This window comes from Sorex fumeus, unplaced genomic scaffold (genome assembly GCF_029834395.1).
Source record: "Sorex fumeus unplaced genomic scaffold, SorFum_2.1 ptg000051l, whole genome shotgun sequence".
Lineage (NCBI taxonomy): Eukaryota > Metazoa > Chordata > Mammalia > Eulipotyphla > Soricidae > Sorex > Sorex fumeus.
Genome location: NW_026606108.1, coordinates 39,849,534 through 39,868,525, shown reverse-complemented (window position 1 = coordinate 39,868,525; position 18,992 = coordinate 39,849,534). Strand labels below are relative to the sequence as shown.

Sequence of the window (18,992 nt, the reverse complement as noted above, 5' to 3'; positions counted from 1 at the left end):
AATGAGCCTGATACCTTGCCATCCCTGGTACCACAAATGGTTTCTGGTTGCCACACAACAAGCTGTGTGTAAGCACCACAGAAAGGAATGTGACCCTCAGAAAGCACCACAAAAGATGTGAGCTCCACAGCCAGAAAGTGGCCAAGCTCATGCGTTAGCTTCACAAGAACAAGAAAGCAAAGCTCTGTCACTATCTCACCCTGGCCACAATATTCTCTTCTTGTTCTTTTTGCTTTTGGGGTCACACATAAGGGTACTCAGGAATTACTCCTGCCTCTGCACTCAGTTATCACTCATGGCAGGCTTGGGGGAACTATATGGGATCCTGGGATCAAACAGAATGGCTGCATGAAAGGAAAGTGCCTTACCAATTGTACTGTACTACCGCACTGGGCCCTCAGTTTTCTCTTCTTTGAAATGCAATTGTGGGGGGGGGGGGGGCGAGCGATAGTACAGTGGATAGGTCATTTGCCTTATATGCAGCCGACCCAGGTTCAATCCCCAGCATCCCCTGGAGTCCCCCCAAGCACCACCAGGAGTAATTTCTGAGTGCAGAGCCAGGAGTAACCCCTGAACATAGCTGGGTTATGAGCTCATTAAAAAAAGAAAAAAAGGGCTGGAGCGATAGCACAGCGGGTAGGGAGTTTGCCTTGCATGCGGCCGACCTGGGTTCGATCCCCGGCATCCCATATGGTCCCCCAAGCACCGCCAGGATTAATTCCTGAGTACAGCGCCAGGAATAACCCCTGAGCATCGCTGGGTGTGACCCAAAAAGCAAAGATAAATAAATAATAAAATTCTTAAAAAAATGCAATTATAAGGGTCAGCAGGGCAATTGCCTTGCATAAGACTCCCCATATAGTCCTTTGAGATCTACCGAGAGTGATCCTTGAGCACAAAGCCAGAAGTAAGCTCTTAGCAGAGTCAGGTGTGACCCTCCTCCAAATAGATTAAATGAAATTGTGAAACCAGAGAGAGAGAGCAAAGTGGATAAGGCACTTGCCTTGCATGCAGCTGACCCGAATTTGATCCTTGGCCCTACATATGGCCCCCCAAAACACTGCTGTGAATGACTCCTAAGCACAGAGCCAAGACTAGCCTGAGCACTGTCAGGTAGCCCCTGAGCACCCAAAAAAGGAAAAGAAGAAAAGAAGAGGCTTTGAAAAATATAACCATCAGTGTTACTGCCAGTACTGCAGCTCTGTGCAAAAGGCTTTATTCATAGTCAAGTTATTTTATTATATCCAATTTACAAAGCAGGAGTCCAGAAATATAAGACTGAGAAACTGTTCAAATTTCATAACCCCAGTGGCAAAGATGGGTCAGAGATAGAGGGAACCCAGCAGAGCTCAGGGATTACTCCCATCTGTACTCTACGTCCGCTCCTAGTGGAGAACCATGCTGTGCCAAAGAGAGAAGTTGGGTCTTGAACTACTTCCTGGCCCCAGGAGATGGACTAGCCAGACTGCAGTTGCAAAGTCAACATGTTTAATTTGTACTCTCACCTTATTCCTACCTGATGTCACAGTGACCCTGGCGAGGCTCAGAAATTAAGGCATGCCAACAGGATACACAGAGAGCCAGTTTGGTCTCATGACTCCTCCTTATTTGGACTGACGACAGATGTGAAACAACTTCTAGAAAATACGGGAAGTGAAGATTCGAATGTTTGTCATGTAGTTCTGTCCCTAGAAATCCAGAGGCGCATAACAGTGAGGATTGTTCTAAAAGCATTAACTCTACCTCATCTTCTGGAACTTTGCTTTTTTTCTTGGACAACAGGTGAGTTACTAAATAATCTTTATTCTCATTCGACCTAGGTTCAGCCCTTGCTTCCTCGGACATCGGAATTGTGCTTTGGGAAATGGGAGGCAGAGAAGAGTTAGAGGCAAGACAGAAAATTGTTGAAAAGATCTTTTCTATTTCAAGAGGAGGAAATGGGAATGTAAGAAACGGAAAGACTCAGACAATGTGTCTCTATTTAATACCATTAATTTGGGGAGAGTTGGCTATACCCACTGGTGTTAGGCAACCATGTAATACTGTGTTTTGAACCCAGGTTTCCTGCATGCAAAGCATGCCCTCTAACTGCTTGAGCTACTCAAGCAGTAGCTCAACCCATAAGAAAGCTACTGCTAGAATCAGAGCAATAGTACAGTGATTGGGGTGCTTTCATTGCACACAGAAGACCCAGATTCAATCCCTGGCACCAATATGGTACCCCCGAGCTCCACCAGGAATCAGCCCTGAGCACAGAGACAGGAGTAAGCTTACCACCGGGTGTGGCCCACAAACAAAAGCTATTATTTTCTTTTCATTTTTGTTTCTGGGTATGGGGGGCGGTTTAGGTCACACTAGGCATTGTTCAGAGTTCACTCCTAGTTCTGTGCTCAGGGGTCCCGACTGGCAGCACTGCAGGATCACATAGGGTGCCAGGGATTGAACATTGAATCATTTGAATCATTTCTCTGACTCCATTTTGCGTTTTTTTTTTTCTTTTTGGGTCACACCCGGCAATGCACAGAAGTTACTCCTGGTTCTGTGCTCAGGAATTACCCCTGGCGGTGCTCAGGGGACCATATGGGATGCTGGGAATCAAACCCAGGTCGGCCGCGTGCAAGGCAAATGCCCTACCCGCTGTGCTATTGCTCCAGCCCAACCCCATATTTTCTTATTTGCTATTATTGCTGTTATTTTGTTTTGTGTTTTTTGGTCATCTTTGTTCATGTTTGGGGACTTCTTTAGCTTAGCATTTGGGGTTCATTTCTGGAGGTGCTCAGGCACTCTGTGGTACTGGGGATCGAACCCCAGATGTAAAGCAAGTGCTCTAACCTATTGAGCTCTCTCCTCAGCCCTTACTTAATAAACAAAGCTGGGACACTTGATGTGTTTTGTTTGGGGGCCATACCAGGCAGAGCTCAAGACTTACTGCTAGCTCTACATTTAGGGATCACTCCTGGCAGGGTTTAGGGGATCAAATCCAGGTCAGCTGCATACAAGAAACTGCCTTCCCCAACTTACTCTCTCCAGTCCCAATGTTATAAGACTTTTTTTTCCCTTTGCTTTAACTAAAGTCATTTTGCATTGGATATAAAGGTGAGACTGTTTTAGAGTTTGAGGCTACTCCTGGCTTTCAGCTCAAGGGTCACTCCTGGTGGTGTTCCGTGACCATATGCAGTGTCAAAGATCAAACCGGGGTTTTCCTCACACACCTTAGCCCATGATGTACCTATCTGGCCCAGTTAATTAATAATTTATTTTGGTTTATAGGTCACACTCATAGGTGCTGAGTGGGGAGGGTGGATGACTCTCCTTTCTGTGCTCCTGTTCTGTGGACCTCCTTAGTCATTTGAACTATCTTTTCCCCATTCCTTATCCTTCCCATTTAAAACAAACCGTAGGTTATTCTTGGTAAGTGGGATACTGTCAATAGAGCAGAAATTTACATTTAAGGTAAATTATCTGGGGCTGGAGAGATAGCACAACAGGTAGGAGGGTAGGGCATTTGCCTTGCACACAGCCGACCAAGGTTCAATTCCCAGCATCCCATATGGTCCCCTGAGTACCGCCAGGCGTAACTCCTGAGTTCAGAACAAGGAGTAATCCCTGTGCATCGCCAGGTGTGACCCAAAAAGCAAAAATAAACAAATAAAGTAAATTATCTAGGGGGCTGGAGCAATAGCACAGTGGGTAAGGTGTTTGCCTTGCACACAGCCGACCTGGGTTCGATTCCCAGCGTCCCATATGGTCCCCGAGCACCGCCAGGAGTGATTCCTGAGTGCAGAGTCAGAGAGTCAGGAGTAACCCCTGAGTATCGCCGGGTGTGACCCAAAAAAAAGTAAATTAGCTAGAGATAAAGCATGTTACCTTCAGCAGATTCCTGATAATTCTATCACCCTGGCTGATCAGACTGCTTTAAATTTTGGGCATTTGAGTTAGGATGTAACCTAGGTGGATATAACATTCAGGGCCTAGAAAAAGTTGAATGAACTGGGTGTATGATTTGTGTGCAGGAAGCCAGAATTTGATCTTGAACCCTGGGAGCACAGCGAGGAAGAACCCTAGCATCTAGGGAGTAATCCTCCAGCATTACTAGGTGTGGTCCAAAAACAGAACAAAACAATATTAATTTTTGAAAGAAGAGGGGATGGAGAGATAGTACAGTGGGTAGGTCACTTGCCTTGCACACAGCCAACCTGGGTTAAATCCCTGGCATCCCATAAGGTCCCTGAGCACTGCAAGGGGTAATTCTGGAGCCAGGATGTGACCCAAAGAGAAAAAATAAAATAGAAGAATTTTACATTCAGGGGTGGGGATTGGGGTAGTGGTGATTATGTGATTATTTAATTCAGTGGTAGAACATTTGCCTTGCACATGTGAGACCCTGGGGTCCCTTGGCACTGAGGAGACCCCAGAGCCGCCTTGTATGGGCACACTCATGATTCCCAGCACCAGACGAGGAATGGTTGCCAGTTAACAGAATTACTTCATAGATGATGGGATTATAAATTGAATGGGGAATTATTATCTCTACTCCCATAATCAAAGATAACATTTTCTTTAATTCACAGTGTTTCCCCCCCCCCACCCCCTCCCCATAAATGGGCTGGGAGGAGGGAGGGGAAAAATTAAATAGTAATCAACTAAGTTAAACAACAACAGCAACAACTTTCTTCTCTTGAACGAGGGTTGTAGCAGAAGAGATTTGCAATCTCTTCCACAAAGTGAACACTATTTAGGGCGATTTAGGACTTGGGCGGCTGAAGGGTAACGAGGGTAACTGTAGGTAACCAAGACAAGAACTGTTGAAGTAGTACCCTCTTTGTAGGCGGGGAGACTAGGAGTGAGGGCCCGCGGAACTGGGGCCATTCCTTTCTTCAATCCCACCAGACCTGGGGCGCCTGTGTCAGTCAGGCAGAGACCAGACGCCCCGCAGGATCCTTCCTGTAAAAGGCTCCTCTGCCCTCTCTCAGTTGCTGCATCATTGCAAAATTTCTCAGAAGAATCAAGAAAGTGGGAAGGGGAGGTGGAGGAGTGACTGGTGTTCGGAGAGGAGATAAAAGAATATCTTTTTTTTTTTTTTTTTTGCAAAAGAATATCTTTACAGGGTTACGTCGAGGCCTCCAAGGGTCCGGGCGAGTCGTGTGTGCCGCTGCTCCATAGGAGAGTAGCCCAAGGCTTTTGCCTCGCTCGCCGCGATGCAGAGAGGCTCTGCAGATTCGTGCAACATGGTGAGTGAATCGGGATTCCTCCTGGCACTCCAGGGGGCCACCCGGGCCTCCCTTACCTCCGTTGTCTCCCCAGGTGCCTGGGTTGTGCCTGCTGCTGCTGCTGTTGCTGCCGCGCATCTCCGCGGACACACCGGAGCCCTGCGAGTTCGATGATGAAGATTTTCGCTGCTTCTGCAATTTCACGGATCCGGAGCCCAACTGGTCGAGCGCCTTACAGTGTACGGTGGCCGTGGATGTGGAGATCCGTGGCGGAGGCCGCGGCCTGGAACAATTCCTCAGGCACGCAAACACCGATCCGAGCCAGTACGTGGATATGGTCAAGGCTCTGCGCTTGCGACGGCTCACGCTGGGCGACGCGCGGGCGCCGATTCAGCTCCTGGTCGGCCTCCTGAGAGCGCTCGGGTCTTCCCAACGCTTCAAAGAGCTGACGCTTGAGAACATGGAGATAACCGGCACACTGCCACCCGTGACTCTGGAAGCCACGGGGCCTGCGCTGTCCACTCTTCGTTTCCATAATGTATCGTGGGCATCAGGAAAGACTTGGCTGTCCGACTTGCAGCGGTTGCTCAAGCCGGGCCTGAAGGTCCTGAGCATCACGCGAACGCCCACGCTTTCCTTCGCCTGCGCACAGCTCGACCCCTTCCCAGCACTCAGCAGCCTAGACCTGTCTGAGAATTCTGCTCTGGACGAGCTTGGATTGCAAGAGGCTCTCTGCACCGACAAGTTCCCCGCGCTCCAGGACCTGGCGCTTCGCCGGGCGGGCGTGCAGACGCTGGATGGGGTGTGCTCGGCGCTGGCCGCGGCGGGTGTACGGCCGCGGAGCCTCGACCTCAGCCACAATGCGCTGCGGACACCTAGCCCGGGCGCCGCTGCCCAGTGCGTCTGGCCGGGCGAACTGAACGCTCTCATCCTGTCCTTCGCGGGGCTGGAGCAGGTTCCCAGAGGTCTGCCGGCCAAGCTGGACGTGCTCGATCTCCGCGGCAACCGGCTGACGAGGGTGCCGGAACAGGACGAGCTTCCCGAGGTGAAAACGATGATCCTGGACAGGAACCCCTTTCTCGACCCCGAATTCGCTAAACACCATGAAACCCAGAGAAAGTCCAGTGCGGTTCCAGCCAGTGCAACTTCGGTCTTGGCCATAGGGCTGGCAGGAGCTGCAGTGTTGCTTAGAGGGGCCGGGGACTTCGCCTGAGGGTGGGGAGTGGGGCGGGGTGAAAGTCAAAGAATGCAGATACGCAGATTACCCTGCTGGGGAGTGGGATAAACCCAACCTACTAACTCTGCCCCATCCGTATTAAAATCTCAAACCTCGTCCGTGTTGTTCACTCACTTGTTTGGTGGTTGCCTGCCATTAGCTCGGAACCATGACCACGCTGACCTTGGAATCAAGGAGCCAGAAACAAACAAAAGAAAAAGAGGCCACTGTACTTAGGGTGTTTTTTTTTTCTTTTTTTTACGATGAAAGCAAAGCGGTAGGGCGTTTGCCTTGCCCACAGCCGGCGGAGCCGGTTCGATTCCTCCCCCCTCTCAGAGAGCCGGGGAAGCTACCGAGAGTACCTCGTTAGCCAGGACAAGCCTGGCAAGCTACCCATGATGTATTCAATATGCCACACACAGTAACAACTAGTCTCACGATTGAGACGTTACTGGGCCCTCTGGCGCAAATTGATAAACAACAGGAGGACAGTGCTACAGTAGTCTTGGGAGGGAAACCTGCGGGGTGGGGGGTGTGTGTGGGGGGGGGGTGCTGTCTTTTGGGGGAATGGGGACTTTAGTTGCATTTGAGAGCAAGGATAATTAAGGATTTGGGATGGAATTTGTGCTTTTTGTTCGGGTTGTTTTGTTTTGTGAGGGCCACACAAGAGGCCACCAATATTCTGGTGCTACTCCTAGGACTACACTCGGCAATTGCCCATGGTGGTGTTTGTTGCTCAGGGACCATTAGGAGAACCAAATCTGGTGGGCTTCCCTACCTGCTGTTCTATCACTTGGGCTCTCTAAGCCCTTATAAAATAGTCAGTCTTGCTCTTCACTGTTCTCCCTTGAACATGTATCTCATTTGCCTGTCTCAATGTTTCTTTGCCTGTTTCCACTCTAAAGAAGCCATAAACATGTTTTTTTCTCTAATATGTACTTCTCCCTCTCTCTCCCCTTACATCTTTCTAAATAAGTTTTAATAAAACCTACTTCACTTCCCCCCAAAATAAAATGGGTTTCCGGTACACAATGTTCCAACACCAATCCTTGTACCAGTCCATTTCCTTCTACCGTGTCCCCAGTTTCCCTCCCACCCACCTGCCTGCCTCTATGACAATAATACTTATTTTAAAAGTGTATTTTGAAATACATTCTTGGCACTGTTAAACCCTTCTTTTTGTTCTCTAGAAGTTAGGCAATTTAGGTAAGAGACAATAAAGACTCATTCAGGGCTAAGGCACTTGCCACGCATATGACTGACCCAGTTTGATACCCTGGCAATAAAGAGAAAGGAGTAGACCCAGAGCATCACTGGTTGTAGCTCCACCCCTCACCCTCCAAATCTTTCACTGCAACATGGTTAGGTAGTGTGGGCTAGATAAGGTCAAACACTGTGTAAACTCAAAAAAAAAGACAGCAGCGGCGGTGGCTCTATCTCTCCCGCTGCCCGCGTTCGGTAGTCTCATGCCGGTTCCCCCACCCCGGAGAGGTCGATGGCGATGGGCAGGCAAAGGAAGGAACGAGGGCCAGGCTGGTTGGTCTTAGTTGCAGTTTATTCCATTCCCATCTCCATTCTCCTCTGATTCTCCTCCTGCTTCTTCCTCCCCCATGCTACTTTGTTCTCCTTCTCGATCCCCCTTCATCCTCCTTCTCTGATTCTGATTTCCCAGCCCACTCTTACAGTACTGTCAAATCCCAAAGCATGAGGGGTTGGGGTAACAATTACACATAGGTGTGGTCACAATCAATAGGGGTAGAATTCTTTCCCTCAGGGAAAGCCGCTTTTAGGACAGATACTCTCTCAGTAGGATGACCCACCCTAGAGCAGAATCCCATGGGTGTGTTTCTCTTCTTCTTGTCCAACAAACAGATAAGCATATATAATATAAATTATTTTGTATGGATACAGTAAGAAATACCTTAAACTTATAGAATTGCCCTCCTAGGGCCATCTCGATCTCAGACTACAGTGCTCAGGTCAGATAGTCTTTCTTACCCCTAGCAGGGTCCTACTCTCATCATTACTTTTGGATCATGACAGCAATTTGTATGATCAAGCTCTTAACTTATAGTTAAGAATCATGGCACTTTGGCTTGGCCCATTTCGATGCCAGGGTAGCTCACTGCTTGCCTTGGGTTCATTCAGTCCCTCCCTGCTTTTGGGGTGTTAGGAACTAAGGGCAACTGAGGCTTAAGTCGAGAAAGCAGATGCCCGGGAGTGAATAATATTCAAAGCCAATTAAATCCTAAGTTACAAAACATAATGTTAATGATCTTCCTGTATCTATACAAAAAGGATATTGCTTTAAAGTAAACCATTCAAAAGACATAAGGAGAGGAGAAAGGCGATAGTAACTTACAATACAATTTCAGTGTCCTAGAAGGATCTGACCTTACAAATGAACAGATACTGATTAGGGGGGAAAAGCTGATTAACTGGTTGGGGAAGAGAGCATAGAGAAGTGGTTACAGATAAATGAAGGAATGGGAGTGACTTGGGAGCACTGTGATGGGTGTAACCTGATAAACCTAAACTCCTTTTGGAGAAAGGGAGAAAGGACAAAGCAATGTCATCCTACAAAGCACCAAGGGGACAACACGTAGGCTGCAGCAGCGTATGGAGGGTGGGGGAAAGTATATGGGGAACTTTCTGGGAAGTGTCTTGGAGAATGAATAACTTTCAGACTAAGTATAAATGAGAAAAGTTATATGAGTGGGTTTTTTTGCTGACATGATTTTAAGTGGAGGAAAAAAAATTTAAAAGATCAGCAATTTTTACTTCACTAAGATTAAATATTTTGCTCGAGCGGGCCCAGTAACGTCTCCATTGGAGACTTTGTTGTTACTGTGTTTGGCATATCGAATACATCACGGGGAGCTTGCCAGGCTCTGCCCCGCAGGCGAGATACTCTCGGTAGCTTGCCGGGCTCTCCGAGAGGGGCAGAGGAATCGAACTTGGGTCGGCCATGTTGGCTGCGTGCAAGGCAAATGCCCTAACCGCTGTGCTATCACTCCAGCCCTGAGATACAGTTACAATGCTTTATTGTTTGAGCTTTGGTCATACAATCATCAAACACCCATCTCTTCACCAGTGCACATTTTCCACCACCAAAATCCCCAGTAACCCTGGTTCCAACCCCACTGTGTAGGATAACATTGCTTTGTCCTTCTTCCACAAAGAACTTAGGTTTATCTGGTTACACCCATCATAGTGCTCCTGAGGCACTTCCATTCCATTGTGTTTATCTGTAAACAGTCTTCCCTATGCTCTCCTCCCCACCCAGTTAATCAGCTTTCCCCCTAATCAGACTCTGTTGATTTGTAAGGTCAGATTTCTCAGAAATCTATGATTTTATATGTATGAGTGAAATATTGCCTTTCTCCTCTCCTTATGCCTTATGAACAGTTTACTTTAAAGCAATGCCCTTTTTGTATAGATACAGGAAGACCGTTAACATTATGCTTTGTAACTTAGGATTTGATTGGCTTTGAATATTATTCACTCCCGGGCATCTGCTTTCTCGACTTAAGCCTCAGTTGCCCTTAGTTCCTAACACACCAAAAGCAGGGTCCTGACGAGGGACTGAATGGACCCAGGGCAAGCGGTGAGCTACCCTGGCAGCGAAATGGGCCAGGCCAAAGTGCCATGATTCTTAACTATAAGTTAAGAGTTTGATCATAGACAAATGCTGTCATGATCCAAAGGTAACAACGAGACTAGGATCCTGCTAGGGGTGGGAAAGGCTATCTGGCCTGAGCACTGTAGTCTGAGATCGAGATGGCCCTAGGAGAGCAATTCTTTAAGTTTAAGATATTTCTTACTGTATCCATACAAAATGACTTATATTATATATTCTTGTCGGACAAGGAGAGGAGAGACACACCTATAGGATCCCGCTCTAGGGTGGGTCGTCCTGCTGAGAAAGGATCTGTCCTAGGAGCGGCTTTCCCTGAGGCTAAGAATTCTACCCCTATTGATTGTGACCACACCTATGTGTAATGATTACCCCAACCCCTCATGCTTTAGGATTTAACTAGACTGTAAGAGTGGGCTGGGGGATCAGAAGGAGATCAGAAGGAAGAGAAAGAGGGATCAGAATCCAGACTCCAGAGAAGGAGGATGAAGGGGGATGGAGAAAGAGAATGAAGTAGCATGGGGGAGGAAGAAGCAGAGCAGAGGCAGAGAAGGGAGACTGGTGTGGATGGAGAGAGGATCGGAATAAACTACTAATACCAACCAGCCTGCTCTCGTTTCCTTCCTTTGCCTGCCCATCACCATCGACCTCCCCGGGGTGGGGGAAGAAGGGTGAGACTACCGAACGCGGGCATCGGGAGAGATAGAGCCACTGCCGCTGTGTGCCGTGCCCCCTTCTTTGAGTTTACACACCACTGATGTTGGAAACCCCCATAAATTATGTATCATGGTTTCGATTGCAAGTCATCTGGCATTTTGTTGTTGTTTTTTGTTTGGGGGTCAAACCTGGCAATGTTTAGGAGTTGCTCCTGGCTTAGCTCTCAGGAGTCACTCCTGATGGTATTCTCAGGACCAAAAGGGATGCCTGGGACCAAACTCAGGTCAATTGTGTGTAAGGCAAATGCCAGTACTTTCTCTCTGGTGCCAAATCTGGCATTTTTTTCATCTGGCAGTACAGGAAGGATTCAGTCACCCGAAATTAGGGATGAGTTTGCCCAGGGATTGAGCAAGTTGTGCTGATCTGGGCAGAACTAGAAAATGTGTTCTAGAAAGGGAAGGAAGTGAGGCAAGAAGTATGGCTGAAAGAACCAAAATTCCCACTTCCCCATTATATCCAATGTGTCAAGACAAATGTTTTGCTGTAGGACTGGAGCCAAGGACTCCTTTCCTGAGTCACTCTCCATGTAGCTTCATTTTGGTTACTCTTCTGTCATTTGGAGTCATGAGAACAACATTGACAAAGATTCTCAGAAGTTCGTTTCCTTATTTGGGGATTGGGGAGATGATTCACAAATCACAGAGCTCAGGGGCTATGATTTTCTGCTTTGTGCAGGTGTTGTTCAGGGAACTATGTGGTATGGGGGATCGAACCCAGGCCTCCTGCTTTCAAACATGTGATCCAGCCTAATGATCTATTTCTCCTGCTTTTCTCAGAATTTATTTATTTATTTATTTAAAGTAAAGTAAAGTAAAGTAAAGTAAAGGCCCTCCCGTTGATCATCGATTTGCTCGAGCGGGCCCAGTAACGTCTCCATCATGAGACTTTGTTGTTACTGTGTTTGGCATATCGAATATGTCACGGGGAGCTTGCCAGGCCCTGCCATGCGGGCGAGATACTCTCGGTAGCTTACCGGGCTCTCCGAGAGGGGCGGAGGAATTGAACTCGGGTCGGCCATATTGGCTGCGTGCAAGGCAAATGCCCTACCGCTGTGCGGGGGGGTGGGGGGGTGGGGAGGGCACACCCAGTGATGCTCAGGGGCTACTCCTGCCCCTGGAGGTACACAAGGATGCCAAGGATTGAACCCAGATTGGTCGCATGTGAGGCAAATGCCCTACCTGCTGTACTATCACTCCAGCCCCTCTTCTCAGAAATGTTTATGCTCTGAGTCAAAAAAAGGGAACTTCCTTCACATGATAACGGAAATCCACAAAAACCATCTGTTGATGAGCTACAGAAATAGTATAGCAGGTAAAGCACTTGCCTTGAGCATAGCTGACCTATATCTAATCCCCAGCTCCGCAAAATGTCCCCCTGGTCTCACCAAAAAAACCAAACCAAACCAAAACACTATCCATCAGTTGATATCATAAAAGTCTGGATACTTTTGCCCTAAGAGGAGCAACAAAAAGAAGGATGTGGATGGTACAGTGGGTAAAGTGCTTACTGTATACATGACTGACCCAGGTTTCATCTTTGAAGGGCCATATGCAGTGCCATATAGACCTGACAGGAGTAATCCCCAAGCTCAGAGCCAGGATTAAGCACTGAACAACACAGTGGCCAAAAACTTTAAATTAAAAAAAGAGAAAAAGGATCTGTGTTCTTACAGTTTCTGCATAACACTGGGGTTCTGGCAATGGTGATTAATCAAGTAAAAAAAAATAATAAATGGCACTCAGGTCAGAAAATAAGAAGACTGGGGTCAAGACGAGGCTCAGTGGTAAAACATTTGACTTTCGTGTACATAAGGCCTTGGTTTCCATTCCTGACACTGAGAAAAGTGAAATATCTGATTCACAGATATTTGATGTGATCATGTATATAAAACATATGAGGGGGGGTACAGGAGAGATAATACAGTGGGTAGGGAACTTGCTTTGCACACAGCCAATCTGGATTGAATTCCTGGTACCCCGTATGGTTGTCAATACCTGACCAGAGATTCCTGTGAGGGTAGAGCCAGAATTAAACATTTCTGGGTGTGGCCCCAAAACAAAAACAATTATGTGGATTCACTAAAACATTAAATTTAGTAAACCTGTATGATGCAAGATCAACGTATAAAAATCAATGGTACATTCTTTTCTCTTGTGGCGCAGAGCCGGTGAACAAACTCAGGGTCTCAGGTATGAAAATAAGCTACTACACCACTGAGTCATGTCCCTGGCCTCAACTGTATGTCTATACTTGCACTAAATATTTCCAAAATTAAACTGAACAAAAATTTTATTTATAATAAGCAGCAAAAAGGATAATATATTTAGAAGTATAATTTAAAAAGGACCAAGCCAATAGTTACAGGAGTTAGGTATTTATCTTCCATGTGGCCGATCCCTGGTTTGATTCCCAGCATTGTATATGATCCCCTTGGCACCACCGGAAGTGATATTTGAGCACAGAGCCAAGAGTAAGCTCCCAGCACGAGCAGGTGTGACCAAAACACTCCCCCTCCAAAATATATATAATAAAAGAAGAGCAAACTTACACTTCCTAAAACTACAAAATATTGTTAAAAGAAACATAAGAAGTTATTAATAAATAGAATTAACATCTCATATTCATGGAGCGTATTATTGGAATGTCATTTCTCCCCTAATTAATTTATAAATTAAATGAATTTTTTTACAGGAATCTAAGTTGAGTTTTGATGTGATTCTGAAGCTGATTTTTGAATTGACAAGTTGATTTTATTGAAAAAGATTTTTTTTTGTTTTGGGGCCACACCCAGCAATGTTCAGGGGTTACTCAGGAATTATTCCTGGCAGTGTTTGGGGGACCATATGGGATGCCAGGGATCCAATCCGCTAGCCATGTGAAAAGCAAACACCCTTACCCACTGTATCTCACTCTGGCCCCAACAAGCTGATTTTAAAGTTCATGGAATTTCGATAGACTATAAATAGACAAAGCTCTCTCATTTAAAAATAAAGGGGGGCACAGAGCTGGAGAAATAGCTTAATATAAGGCCAGCTTTATATGCAGGAGGCCTGGATTCTATCCCCAGCCCTGCCTGATCTTTTGACGATGTAGTAGCCCTTGAGAGTGTCAGATTCCAAAATAGAACAAAAAAGGGTGGTTTGGAGAACTTCCACTTCCTGATTTCAAAACTTACTGTGTAGCAATAGTAATCAAAGCCGTGTGGTACTGGCTTGGAAAACAACATAGAAATCAGTGGAACAGAAGCAAGAATGCAGAAATAGTCACAATTCTATGGATAAGAGTGTCAAGAATATTCTGTGAGGATGTGTCATTTATGGAAAGATCAATCTGAATATCCAGACACAGATGAATATCCTGATACAAGTGAATGAAGTATAGGTCCTATATTTATTGACCAACTGAAAATAAATCAGTTACTTAACTATAAAAGTTAAAACAATAAAGATACTAGAAAAAAAAAACCACAAAGACCAGTGATAGTACAGCAGGTAAGGCACTTGCTTTACACACAACTGACCAGCTCAATCACTGGCATCCCATATGGTCCACTGGGTACCACCAGGAGTGATCCCTGAGTGCAGAGCCAAGCGTAAGCCCTAAGCACTGCTATATGTGGCCCACAAACAAACAAAACAAAACAAAAAAACAAACACTGTCCTCCCGTTGTTCATCGATTTCCTCGAGCGGGCCCAGTAATGTCTCCATTTTGAGACTTGTTACTGTGTTTGGCATATTGAATGTGTCACAGGTAGCTTGCTAGGCTTTGCCGCTCGGGCGAGATACTCTCAGTAGCTTGCCGGGCTCTCCGAGAGGGGCGGAGGAATCAAACCCGGCTCCGCCGGGCTGGCTTTGAGCAACGTGAACACCCTACTACTGTGCTATTGCTCCAGCCCTCAAAAAAACAAACAAACAAACAAACAAAAAACCCAAAACCCCCCCACAAAAATTAATCCCTATTATCGCTGATCTGACAATGAATTGTTAGATATGACACCGAAAGCAGGAGCAATGAAGGGGAAAAAAATTGGCAAACTAGGGCAAAAGACAGTCTAGGGGCACATGTAGAGTACCAGGGTAATTCATTAATTACCTTGCACGCAGTCTACCCAGTATGGTCACTGGCACTGCCTATGGTTCTCAATCATTGCCAGGAATCAATCCTGAGCACAGAGCCAGGTGTAGCCTCTGAGGCTCAAAACAAAACAAAATATAGTATTAGAAGCCCTTTAAAACAAGATTCACTAAAACAGTTTGGTCCCAGGCATCCCTTTTGGTCCTGAGAATACCATCAGGAGTGATTCCTGAGAACTGAGCCAGGAGCAACTCCTAAACATTGCCAGGTTTGACCCCCAAACAAAAAACAACAACAAAATGCCAGATGACTTGCAATCGAAACCATGATACATAATTTATGGGGGTTTCCAACATCAGTGGTGTGTAAACTCAAAGAAGGGGGCACGGCACACAGCGGCGGTGGCTCTATCTCTCCCGATGCCCGCGTTCGGTAGTCTCACCCTTCTTCCCCTGGGCTCAGTGAATGGTTCCCTGAGCACAGCCAGGAGCGATCCCTGAGCAACACCAGATGTGACACCAAAACCAAAACCAACATTGAGCACATTAGTATAAGTGGAAAAAAAAATGGAATCAAAAAATAGGTTAGGCAAGGAGGGAAATTCAATATCACACTTTGCAAGGTGCTCAGAATAGGGAGCTGTAGAGACAGCTGGGGAGGAGTTTGCCTTATATGCAGCTGACCTGGGTTCAATCCCCGGCACTACATATGGTCCAGGAGTGATCACTGAGGGTAGAGTTAAGAGTAAGCCCTGAGCACTACCAGGTGTGGCCCCCAAATAAAACAAAAACAAACAAAAAAGTGTCTTTCAGCTCAGATGTAGTAGAAATCTGGGGCTGTAAAGCCACATACTGCTGAGATCCACTCTTGACCATGCTGTGGGAGACCTCAAATATGATGAGGCTCCAGACTAATCACTTTCTGTCCTGCGGGGGGGTAGGAGCTTGCAGTGGCACTACAGTCAGCTGAGGGTCTCTAGCATGCCAAGTATGCACTCAGCCCCTTGAACTATCTCTCTGGCTCCTCTTGTGCTTTTTTACATTTGGGGGCAATATCTGGTAGTGCTCCAGGGATACTCCCAGAACAGTGCTCAAAGGGCAAATGCCCTACCTATTGTGTTATAGTTCCGGTCCCTGGATGAATTACTCTTACTTGTTTCACTTTATTATACAATGACATTTAGCACTGGCATTGTTGTAAGGTCAGAGCACCAATACCAGTAATAAATGAAATTGTTGGAGCTGCAAGTACAGTACTTGCCTTGCATGGCTGCTGCCTCCTGGGGTTCAATCTCCAGCACCACATTTGAGTCCCTCCAATAGTGACCCCTGAGCGCCACGAGGTGTGATAAAAAACAAACAAACAAAAAAACAAACAACCCAGTTTGTTGCTTACCCAACAGGGGATTCCTCCAGTGTAAAGTATATTTATATTGTTACTATTGCCCTATTGTATAAATGCTACATTGAATGTTGTTGATCTTTTTTTGCTGCAATGGATCCATCATTTAAAAAAAAATGGGGGAGGTAATATAATAAACAATCCATCTGGTCTTTATCTCCTGGTACAGAGCTTCAAAACCTCTGGAATTTCCCAAGTGTCAGGAACTTCTCTGTTATGCTAAAGATGCCTGCCAGGCTCAAACACAGTGAAGTATCCCTGCCCTCAAGACCTTTCCAGACTTTGCCCTACCTTTATAATAAGAAGATAACCTAAACAGAGTGCTCTAAGGCGGAATCACTGATCCAGAGAGTTTTCATTAGTAAAGTAAAGTAAAGTAAAGGCCCTCCCGTTGATCGTCGATTTGCTCGAGCGGGCCCAGTAACGTCTCCATTGGAGACTTTGTTGTTACTGTGTCTGGCATATCAAATACTCTCGGTAGCTTGCCGGGCTCTCCGAGAGGGGCGGAGGAATCGAACTCGGGTCGGCCATGTTGGCCGCGTGTAAGGCGAACGCCGCCCTACCCGCTAGTTTTCATTGGAAGCAGCAAATTTGCAAGCAAATCAGGCCTAGTATGAAGGTGGGGCCCAGCAGCCCTCTTGTGGCTGGCTCTGAAATAAGATTGGTCTTGTCTAAGTGCCTGCATTTTTATTTGTGGGTGCTTCAGAGAAAAAAAGTTAGGCCAAACCCTAGGTATTTTTTGACAAAATCATTTCATTCCCAGGTGATGGGTGAGAGGCCAGCAGCTCTGCTGTTTGGGATCCCTGATGCCATGACAAAGTGTGCCAGATGAAGTGCTTGGCCACCAGGAACATTCTAACATCTGGACACAACCAAGAGTTCAAGTGCCACATTCAAGTGAGTTTGACCTCTGGTCATCACATAAAAAAACAGTAACAAAAAGGCATCCAGGAGGTAACCCAAAGGACTGAAGCACACCTTGCACTAAGGAAACCTGGTTCAATCCCCAGCACCACATGCTCCCTCATGCCTCCAGGTGTAGTCCGCAGCCCCCCAAAAGGGAATGGAGAATAATGCTGGTGTTTTGGTGGGGTGGGTCACACCTGGAGATGCTTAGGGGTTACTCTTGGCTCTGCACCCAGGAATTACTCCTGGCGGTGCTCAGGGGACCATATGTGATGTCAGGGATCAAATCTAGTGAGGCCATGTGCAAAGGTGAGTGCCCTTTCTGCTGTACTATTGCTCTGGCTCCTGAGAATACATTTTAAAAAAGAAAATAAAATAAGGGCCAGAGTGATAGTACAGCAAGTAGGGCACTTGCATTGCACAGCATCTCATATGGTCCCTGAGCACCACCAGGAGTGATTCCAGAGAGCAAGCTCAGGAGTAATCCCTGAGCACTGCTGGGTTTGGCTTTAAAACAACAAACAAAAATAATTAAAATCTTTTTAAAAATGGAATGAAGTATTAAACATGGATAAATCTTGAAAACAGTATGCTAAGAGAAAGAAATCAGTTACAAAAAAAAAAAAGAAAGAAAAACACGTATTGTGGGCTGGAAAAATAGTACAGTGGGTAAGGCATTTGCCTTGCAGTGACAGACCTGGATTTGATCACCAGCACCACATATGGTCCCCAGAGTATCATTAAGAGTGGTCCCTGAGTACAGAGCCAGGAGGAAGCCTCCTGAGCACTGCCAGGTGTGCCCCCCGCCCAAAGAAAAAAAATCCACTGGAGGATGCAGAAGACAGTGCAGGGATTGGGGTGCACATGCCTGATACCCTGTACTGTCAATTCCTAGTACCACACGACCTCTAAGCATTCTGGGCTGTAGTCCTGTAGGCCTCTGGTCACTACTGGGTTTCTGGGTACCCCAGTACTGCAGGCCAGAGCAGCATCACATCCTCAGGCCCTAACACAGAAATGTTGGCTCCATTAGCTGAGTATTGACTGAGTATCACTCAGAGTGGCTTCAGGCTCCCTTAAGAACTGCTCGGGAGTGCTTCCCACCAACCAAAAGGGAAAAACATCAAAGAATCCACAGTGAGGCTGTGGTGTGCTCAGTGGGAAAGCAAATGTCTCGCATGAGTGAAGCCCTGAATTTGCTTCCTGGACGGACACATTCTCTCTCTCTCTCTCTTTCTCTCTCTCTCTCTCTGACATACACACACACACACACACACACACGGGGAATGGGAGGAACAGAACAGGTCTGGCCATAAGTTCCTAACTGCTGCTGCTGCATGCATCATTCTATTGTCCCTGCCATTACCTATGCCATTCTCTAAGAGGAAAGAAAAGAGTGGCACACATTGTCCTCAGTCAGCACCTTTGCTGAGCGAGTATGTATTTTGATCAGCTGTTGAATTATTGAGGGGAACCTGAGAGACAGGGAAGCAGGGAGAGGGTGCGGCTGGTGGCCTGGGGTCTCCGCTCAGCGCTCACTGACCATGCAGCAGCCATGCTGATGGTGGTGCTGGAAGTAGAGCAAGGCCAAGGGCCAGGTAGGATCCCTCCCCCAGCCCCATTCCCTCTCAGTCAGCGCAGGCTGAGGGGTTTCTTGGGTAAGGGCGATGGTTCAACCATTTCAGGTTAGAAAACTGAGATGAAGGCTAAGAGCAACACTCGATTAGAGCTGATATGAAGCCACCCTTTCTCAGGCCCTGAGGAGACCTACCCCCCTACAATCCTTCTAGAGGGGCCCCAGAGCATCTGCCTGCTTCAGTCTGGGACCCT

The 18,992-nt window shown here is 46.7% G+C and overlaps 1 protein-coding gene across 1 annotated transcript; it reads left to right on the top strand.

Moving 5' to 3' along the window:
* The first annotated feature begins 1,601 nt into the window (after positions 1-1,601).
* CD14 (CD14 molecule) lies at positions 1,602-6,425 on the top strand. The gene is made up of 3 exons (XM_056124587.1): positions 1,602-1,782; positions 5,095-5,231; positions 5,305-6,425. Exons 2-3 carry the CDS (start codon positions 5,199-5,201, stop codon positions 6,421-6,423), a joined length of 1,152 nt encoding a protein of 383 aa, XP_055980562.1. The 5' UTR covers positions 1,602-1,782; positions 5,095-5,198; the 3' UTR covers positions 6,424-6,425.
* Positions 6,426-18,992: the final 12,567 nt, after the last annotated feature.